This window comes from Rhincodon typus, chromosome 8 (genome assembly GCF_021869965.1).
Source record: "Rhincodon typus isolate 14 chromosome 8, sRhiTyp1.1, whole genome shotgun sequence".
Lineage (NCBI taxonomy): Eukaryota > Metazoa > Chordata > Chondrichthyes > Orectolobiformes > Rhincodontidae > Rhincodon > Rhincodon typus.
In genome coordinates this window covers 13,930,629-13,940,268 of record NC_063339.1, presented here as the reverse complement: position 1 = coordinate 13,940,268, position 9,640 = coordinate 13,930,629, and the positions used below count along the sequence as shown (strand labels likewise).

At 42.5% G+C, this 9,640-nt stretch overlaps 1 protein-coding gene across 1 annotated transcript in view; it reads left to right on the top strand.

The window, feature by feature from the left end:
* The window catches only part of LOC109934543 (latent-transforming growth factor beta-binding protein 2-like), a 312,512-nt gene that overhangs the window by 151,550 nt on the left and 151,322 nt on the right, over positions 1-9,640 (top strand). The window contains exon 13 of the mRNA XM_048600033.1: positions 2,438-2,536. Within this exon, the coding sequence (XP_048455990.1) occupies positions 2,438-2,536 (99 nt within the window). The remainder of the gene's footprint in view (positions 1-2,437; positions 2,537-9,640) is intronic.

The window sequence follows — 9,640 nt, the reverse complement described above, 5'->3', positions numbered from 1 at the left end:
GTCTAGGCCCGAAACGTCAGCCTCTCTGCTCCTATGATGCTGCTTGGTCTGCTGTGTTATCCAGCCTTGCACCTTGTTGTCTCTTGTTAACGTTTTGGGTCCAGTGACCCTGGACCTGAAACATTAACTTGGATTTTTTTCTTCACAGATGCTGCCAGACCTGCTGAGCTTCCAGCAACTTCTATTGTTCATTTTGATTTGCAGCATCCACATATCTTTTGGTTTTTATTTTGCAACTATTGAGTTGTTTCCTGCCTACCGAGGCCTCATTCAGATTTCCTAAACCAGTCCTTTTGCTCCCATTTTCACCATCGGTGATCAACTGGTTCAATGGTTTAATTAATCTTTGATCTACAATTTTTTTAAGCTCATTAACTTAATTACAGGTGGGAAGTTATGGCTCGTAAGTTCTCAAAATTTCACTTTTGAAGGTGATGTTCCTGTTTAAGGCATGTTTTTGTCATTTTCTGCATCAAAGTTTTGTTGAAGCACATCAGTCAGAGTACTAATTTGCAAGGTGAAGGCTGTACTTTTTTTACCCATGGCAGGAATTATACCATATATGGAATATTATGCTGTCATATGAGGAAAGTAAATATGACTTTGGGGCAGCACGGTGGCTCAGAGGTTAGCACAGTTGCCTCACAGCGCCAAGGACCCAGGTTCGATTCCACCCTCGGGCGACTGTCTGTGTGGAGTTTGCACATTCTCCCCATGTCTGCATGGGTTTCCTCCAGTGCTCTGGTTTCCTCCCACAGTTCAAAAGTGTGCAGGCTAGGTGGATTGGCCATGCTAAATTGCCCATAGTGTTCAGGGATGTGTATATTAGGTGGGTCCTAGGGGGATGGATCTGGGTGGGATGTTCTGAGGGTCAGTGTGGGCTTGTTGGGCCGAATAGCCAGTTTTTACACTAGGGATTCTCTTAAAAAAAATTCCAGGATCCTCTAAACTACATGTAAAAGAGCTGCCAACTGGAGTAAGCTGACACGTTTGTTCAGCCAATATCATCTTTCAACAAATACAATATTTATATCACAAATCTGTCCACTCCTCTTCACATATGAACCACCCCCCAAAATCCCATAAACTTTCCTCTTGTGTGGAACTCTGCAAAAATCTTCCCTTGAGGTCTCTTCATCATTAGCCAGGGAAGGCAAACTAAAACAAAACAACTGTGATATCCTAATATGAAATCATGATATTCTGCATATGGTATACTTCCTGTCTTAGGTAAAAATATTCAGCCTTCTCCTTGCAAATATAACTGTTGGAAAGACAACTGATATAATTCAACAGTGTCTGCAAAGTTGAGTTAATTCCATCTTGGTTATTCCACTCTAAATATATTTGCAAGTCAGAACTATTATGTTAGTCACTGCTGTCATCATTGGCAGCTGATGATGAGGGTAGTTCGCTGCAACCAATTCTCCTTTTAAGATTATTTTCTAATAAACCTGCTCAGAGATGTTATGACACACCTCTGGAGCAAGTGGGTCTTGAACCTGGGCTCCTGGCTCAAGAGCTCCAAACCTCCTCTCTAAGCTGAATCATGGTGGTGCCAAATTATCAGTGCTACAGGATGAAGTAGTAGAGAATCTTAACTAGAAGAGTCATTTGTTTTACATAACAAAGTATAGCACTTGATATTACCAGGACCTGCTGTGTGTGTTTTTGGTCATGAGCGTAATGTAAATTAGATTGTGTGCCCAGCTTACCACCTTCCCAACTAAACACTGAGCTGAACTCATAATATTGTGCTGAAAACAACCACCCATTGACACATATAACTAAGTAATTAAGGATTAACTGATTCAATTATGTTACATTTGTGCCTGTGGCCACTTCATGTTAGACAATCCAAATTCGCTGCTACTCAGTGAAATCTTGTCTCAGTGCCCTGAACCTAGTGAAAAGATCCAGCATGCTGTTCTCAATATTGAGATTGGCCTTAGAGTCCCTACAGTGAAAAAAGAGGCCATTTGGTCCATTGAGTCTGCATTGACCCTCCAAAGAGCTTCCCACCCAATCCTTATAACTCCATATTTCTCATGGCTATTCCACCTAATCTGCACATCCCTGAACACTATGGACAATTTAGCATGACCAATCCACCTAACCTGCACATCTTTGGACTGTGGGAGGAAACCAGAGCACCTGGAGAAAACCCATGCAGACACGGGGAGAATGTGCAAACTCCACACAGACAGTCATCCAAGGCTGGAATTGAACCCAAGTCCCTGGTGCTGTGAGACAGCTGGGCTAACCACTGAGCCACTGTACCACCCTAAAGTCTTGCTGGTCTTTTAGTATGTTTCTGCCACCTATAACACCATAGCTCACAATGTTTAGGCACCTATAAGATTCCACCCTTGGTAGTTGTTTCTTCGAGAATGGGATAGATTAGTTTACGAACTGATGGTTGCTTCCTCTCCTACAGTGGAAGTACTAGTGAAGACCAGCCCACCTACTTTGGTGCAAATTGTTCCTGAACCTACCCCAAGACAGGTGGCTTCGGTATTTGCAACAGAAATTTCAGGTAAGACCTCATTCTATAGCTTACAATTTTGGACACCGTTTTGTTGTTAATATATTCAAAGACATCAAAATTGATAAAAGTAGCAACAGATTTTGAATTTCAGATTAATATCTTGTTCTGAAAAGAATTCATGCATGAATATTTTTCACGTTAAGAAATATGGTTCTGTGAATTTATTGGAGAAATTGTGTAAGAATGTTTGGCAGGCATTTGTTTCATGCGCTTGAAAAGGATTCCTACTAGTTGTAGCAGCTGAATAATACTCTTTAAAAATTGTCCAGCATCACTCAATAAATTCAAAATAATGAGTCAATCTCATATAATAATATTAGAATACAAATAGAACTGGCACACAAAACAACCCATTTCATTCCTCGTTGGTGTCGGTAGGTTATTGCAGATCAGGTAGTGTTTAGAGATTAGGGGCTGGATTCATGTGTTTTCAATGGGGGTAGGGTGGGCATTGAATATATGTTGGGTGGTCTGTTTACCTACCCACCCTTCACCCCATGGTACAGTGGAAGGTGTTACCAGAATTGGTAGAGTCTCCAATTATAAATAACTAATAAGATGTACAGGTTAGGTGGGCTGGCCATGCTAAATTGTCCATAGTGTCCAGGAATGTGCAGGGTAGGTGGATGAGATAGGATAAGAGGGTGTGTCTAGGTTGGAAGCTCTTCAGAGGGTCCATGCAGATTTGATGGACTGAATGGCCTGCTTCCACACTGTAGGGATTCTATGATTCCAATATATATGACTGGATCCATATTAATCATAATATGATTAGCATGGTCAGTACATTTTTAAAAATGTTTAAAAGGGTGGAGAAGAAGAGAAATGGCACTTTGCACATCAAAGCCAGCCCTCCCCATTAGATGACGATATGCCTTCTTCCTTTCCTTTGCCTGGACTTTAAAATCCACAGCTCCACTCCATTACCACCTCGTCCAATCCTCCTCCACCCAATGCCCCCCCAACTTAACTGGGTTAGAGGTTCCATTGCTGTTCTTCTTGGGTTGGTTAGCTTAGTTGGCTGGACAGTTGGTTTGCAATGCAAAGTGCACCAGCATCATGGGTTTCAATTCCTATATCAGCTGAAGTTACCATTCCTTCTCAACCTCTCCCTCGCCTGAGGCATGGTGACCCTCAGGTTAAACCACCACCAGTCATCTTTCTCTCTCTAATGAGAGAGCAGTCTTATGGTCCAGTAGGACTCTGGTTACTTCACCTTTACCTTTTCTTGGGGTTGATTGCAGTCCTGACTGCATCCACTCTGATAGAACCAAGAAGCAAAGGGACAATTCCACGCTTCATTTGAGGGAATGAATTTGGGCAAGTGTAAAGACCATAACACCATAAGACCATAAGACATTGGAGCAGAATTTAGTCCATTCGGCCCATCGAGTCCGCTCCGCCATTCAATCATGGCCGATAAGTTTCTCAATTCCGTTCTCCCGCTTTCTCCCCATAACCCTTGATCCCCTGGATAATCAAGAACCTATCTACCTCAGTCTTAAATGTATTCAATGACCTGGCCTCCACAGCCTTCTGTGGCAGTGAATTCCATAGATTCACCACTCTCTGGCTGAAGAAGTTTCTCTTTATCTCCATTCTAAAAGGTCTTCCCTTTATTCTCAGGCTGTGCCCTTGGGCCCTAGTCTCTCCTACCAATGGAAGCATCTTCCCAACGTCCAATCTGTCCATTCCATTCAGTATTCTGTAAGTTTCAATTAGACTCCCCCCTCATCCTTTTAAACTCCAATGAGTATAGTCCCAGACTCCTCAAACATTCCTCATATGTTAAGCTTTCCATTCCTGGGACCATTCTTGTGAACCTCCTCTGAATCCGCTCCAGAGCCAGTACATCCTTCCTGAGATATGGGGCCCAAAACTGCACACAATACGCCAAATGTGGCCTAACCAGAGCTTTATAAAGCCTCAATAGTACATCCCAGCTTTTATATTCAAGTCCTCTCAAAATAAATGCCAACATTGCATTTGCCTTCCTGACTACTGACTTAACCTGCAAGTTTATCTTTAGAGAATCCTGGACTAGAACTCCCAAGTCTCTTTGCACTTCAGACTTCTGAATTTTCCCCCCATTCAGAAAATAGTCCATGCTTTTATTCTTCTTACCAAAGTGCATGACCTCACACTTTCCCACGTTGTACTCCCTCTGCCACTTCTGTGCCCACTCTCCTAACCTGTCCAAATCCTTCTGCAGCCTCCCCACCTCCTCAATACTACCTATCCCTCCACCTATCTTTGTATCATCTGCAAACTTAGCCAGAATGCCCACAGTTCCTTTATCTATATCATTAATGTATAAAGTAAAAAGTTGTGGTCCCAACACTGACCCTTGTGGAACACCACTTGTCACCAGCTGCCATCCTGAGAAAGACCCTTTTATCCCCACTCTCTGCTTTCTGTCAGACAGCCAATCTTCTATCCATGCTAGCACCTTGCCTCTAACACCATGGGCCGTTATCTTACTCAGCAGCCTCTTGTGCGGCACCTTGTCAAAGGCCTTCTTGAAGTCCAGGTAGGTAACATCCATTGGCTCTCCTTGGTCCACCCTGCTTGTTACTTCCTCAAAGAATTCCAGCAAATTTGTCAGGCATGACCTCCCCTTGATGAAAACCATGCTGACTTTGCCCTACTTTACCATACACTTCCAAATATTCAGCAATCTCATCCTTTACAATGGCCTCCAAAATCTTACCCATGACGGAGGTTAGGCTAATCGGCCTGTAAATTTTCCGTAAAGCCATGGAAGATGTTGTACAAAATGAACTCTCTTCCATTCCTTCAATGTCCATAGCTTTTAAAAGTGTTTTTAATAAGTACAGTTCTTGTTACAATTATGTTTGTGGACTTGCAACATTTGAGAATGATATAGAACAATGTTGTAGAAGCTAAGCCTAAATTCTCCCAACTGTCAGAGTCTGGCATGGAATTAAATTAATTTTTCTAATGTTCAGTAATATATAATCTTCCAGCTGAAAGTTCAGTTACACTTTTCATCCTAGTTTAATTTGGCATCAGCTCAACACTAAAGTCAAGCAAGTATGAAATCAGCATGCAAAACTCCCATGTGCCATTTTCGAACACTTGTGAGTAAACCAAAAGGACATTGATAACTGTACAATTCCTTATGTATTCCTGCACAAAGCTAATAATTGCAAATAGTTTTTCACTTGAACTTTTACAAAGTGAAGTCTTACTGAGGATAAATTCACAGATTAGACCATGTGCATTTTCTCTGGCATATTCCTTCAAGACTTTGGATTTAAGGAATTTATTTTCTGATAAATGAGATCAGTTCAGTCAGTGCATATTGTGCACATGAGGATCGACAATTTTAACAAAGGAGCTTTGTTTCAATAATAAAATGAAATTTAAAAATGTGAATAAACACTGGATATCTTTGTTAAAAAAATGTACCATCTGTGACAAGGATGATTGAGCCACAGGCAGATTGAACTGGATGGCACACTGAAGACAATACACAAGGACGGATTTAGCAGCTCACACGACAGCCTCCCTTCACAGAATGTTTGGTGAAGCTGCTGAGGCTCAGGCAAAATGTTTTCGCACAGCAACTTGCTAAGATCTGAAAAGGAGACAGATTCTTTTAAGGAATACAGGGGAAAGTTGTTGACTATTATATTAAAAGGAAGAATGTGGAGGATTTTGGAGAGAAGGGATTAAGTGAACTGACCATTCAGAGAGTTAGCACAGACCCATTAAACCAAATGACTGCCTTTTTTGCTGTGACCATTCTGTGATTAATATGGGCAATGATGGAAAAGACTAGGACGTTACCAGGTTTGGAGGGTTTGAGTTTAAGGAGAGGATGGATAGGCTGGGACTTTCTTCCCAGGAGCAACGGAGGTTGAGGGGTGACCTCATAGGGCTTTATAATATCATTAGAAGCATAGATAAGGTGAAAAGCCAAGGTCTTTTTCCTATGGTAAGGGAGTCCAAAACGAGAGGGCATAGGCTTAAGGTTAGAGGTGAAAGATTTAAAAGGGACCTGAGGGGCAACTTTTTGCATGTATGATGCATGTATGGAACAAGCTGCCAGAGAAAGTGGTAGGGGCAGGTACAAGTCCTTTATTCATTTATTCATGCACAGGGTGAGGGTGTTGCTGGCTATGCAGCATTTATTACCCATCCCTAATTGCCCAGAGGGTTAAGAGTCAACCACATTGCTGTAGGTCTGAAGTCGCATGTAGGCCAGACCAGGTAAGGATGGAAGTTTCCTTCCCTAAGGGACATGGGTGAACCAGATGGGTTTTTTTTTCTCCTGACAATTGACAATGGATTCACAGTCATCATTAGATTCTTAATTCCAGATATTTATTGAAATCAAATACCACCATCTGCCGTGGTGGGATTCAAACCCGGGTCCCCAGAACATTATCTGGGTCTCTGGATTAACAGTACCACTATCACAAGTACAACATTTACAAAGCATTTGGACAGTTCAGAGAGATATGAGCCAAAGAGAGGAAATTAGAACTAGTTCAGTTTAGGAAACCTGTTTGGCATGGACAAGTTGGGCCAAAGAACCTGTTCCAATGCTGTACGACTCTGTGACTATTTAATCTCTGTTTCCTTCCTTTTGCATTGTTGCATTGATTATCTCATTTCCCCAACCCACCTAACTGTGATTGCTGTCCCTATATATCCGTGATTGGTCTTTAAGCATCACCAGCTGTTTTTCTACCCAACAGCTGGCTAGCCTATTATTTGGCAGACTGCCATACAGGGAATGTGAAAAAGTGTCATAATGAGGCCTGACTGTTAAATTCAACAGGATTTCAGGATCCCCAGCATTTCTCCACAACAGTGGGCTTGTAGGAGCATAAGGCCATAAAATATAGGAGCAGAAGTAGGCCATTTGACCCATCAGGTTTGCTCTTCCATTCAATGAGGTTATGCCAGTTCTGATAATCCTCAATTCCACTCAGCCCTCTGCAGTAAAGAATTCTATAGATTCACTAGCCCTTGAGAGAACAAAGTCCTCTTCATCTCTGTCTTAAATTGGTGATCCCTTTTGTTCTGAGATTTAGACCACAAGAGGAAAACAACCTTTCCACATCTACCCTCTCAAACTCGCTAAGAATCTTTATGCTTCAATAAAGTCACATCTCATTCTTCTAAATTCCAACGAGTGCTCAATCCCTCATAGAATCCCTACAGTGTGGGAGCAGACCATTCAGCCCATCACATCCACACAAACCTGTTGAAGAGTGTCCCACCCAGACCCACCACCTACTCTGTCCCCGTAACCCAGTTTTTCCCCATGGCTAATCCACTTAGACACTATGGGCAATTTAGCATGGCCAGTCCACCTAACCTGTACATCTTTGACTGTGGGAAGAAACTGGAGCACACGGTGGAAACCCATACAAGCACAGGGATAATGTGCAAACTCCACAAGGACAGTCACCCAAGGGTGGACTTGAACCCAGGCCCCTGGTACTGTGAGGCAGCAGTGCTAGCCAGTGAGCTATCATGCTACACATAAGATAATCTCTCTTGACCTGGGATCAACCAAGTGAACCTTATCTGGACTGCCTTCAATGCCAGTGTGTCTTTCCTTAGACCAGGAGAACAAAACAGTTTTATAGTATTCTAACTGTGATTTAACTAGTGCTTTGTATTGTTTTAGCAAGACATCCCTATTTTTATATTCCATTCCCTTTGAAACAAAGGCCCACATGTAGTTTTCCCACCCTGTTACACAATGACAACACATGCTAGCTTTTTGTGATTTATCGAAGAGGACTATAAATCTCTCTGTGCTGCAGCTTCATGCTGTCCTTCTCAATTCAAATACTATTTGAGTTCCCAATTCTTCCTGGCAAATTTCAAAACTCACATTTTCTCATGTTACATTCCATCTGCCAAGTTTTTGCCTACTCATATCATCTGCTTATATCCCTCTGCAGATTCTTTGTATCATCCTCACCATTTGCCTTCATGCCTATTTTTGTGTCATCCACAAGCATCAATATTTCCTTCCCCTCATCCAAGTTACAATATACTGAATAATTCTAGCCCCAGCATTGTCCCTTTGGCACTTCTCTAAGTTATAGGTCACCACCCTGAAAATGCACTCTTATCCAACTCTCTGTATTAAATTAGTTAGCTCATCCTCCATCCACGCTAATATCCTCCCCCATCACCATGGGCTCTTATAAGGTCATAGAGTCATACAGCACAGAAACAGACCTTTTGGTCCAACTCGTCCCTGCCAGGGCAGCACAGTGGCCTCGTAGTTATCACTGCTGCCTCCCAGCACCAGGGTCCTGGGTTCAATTGCAGCCTTGGGTGACTGTCTGTGTGGAGTTTCCCCTGGGTGCTCCAGTTCCTTCCCACAGTCCAAAGATATACAGGTTAGGTGTATTGGACATGCTAAATTGCTCATAGTGTCCAGGGATGTGTAGGTTAGGTGGATTAGCCATGGGAAATGCAGGGTTACAAGGATAAGTTAGGGTAGGGCACTGGGTGTAATTGAGATGTTCTTTGGAGGGTCAGTGCTGACCCGATTGGGCCAAATGGCCTGAATCCACACTGCAGGGATTCTATGGTTCTACACAAACCAGGTTTCCTAAACTAACATTAGTCCCATTTGTCTGTGTTTGGCCTAAATCCCTCTAAACCTTTCCTATTCATGTAACAGTCCAAATGTTGTAACTGTACCTGCATCAACCACTTCCTCTGGCAGTTCATTGCACATACAAACCACCCTCTATGTGAAAAGTTGCCCCTTAGGTCTCTTTTAAATAGAGTTGTAGATAAGAGTCATAGATTAATACTGCATAGAAACAAGCCCTTCGGCCCAAACTGGTCCATGCTGACTATGGTGCCCACTCAGCTAGTTCAAATTGCCACATCCCTATAAACCCTTCCCATCCATGTACCAATCCAAATGTTTTTTAAATGTTGCTATTGTACCAGTCTCACCAATTTCTCCGGTAGCTCATTACATATACACACCACTTTCTGTGTGAAGAAGTTGCCCCTCAGGCCCTTCTTAAATCTTTCCCCTCTGACTTAAACCTATGCCCTCTAGTTTTCAGTTCCCCATCC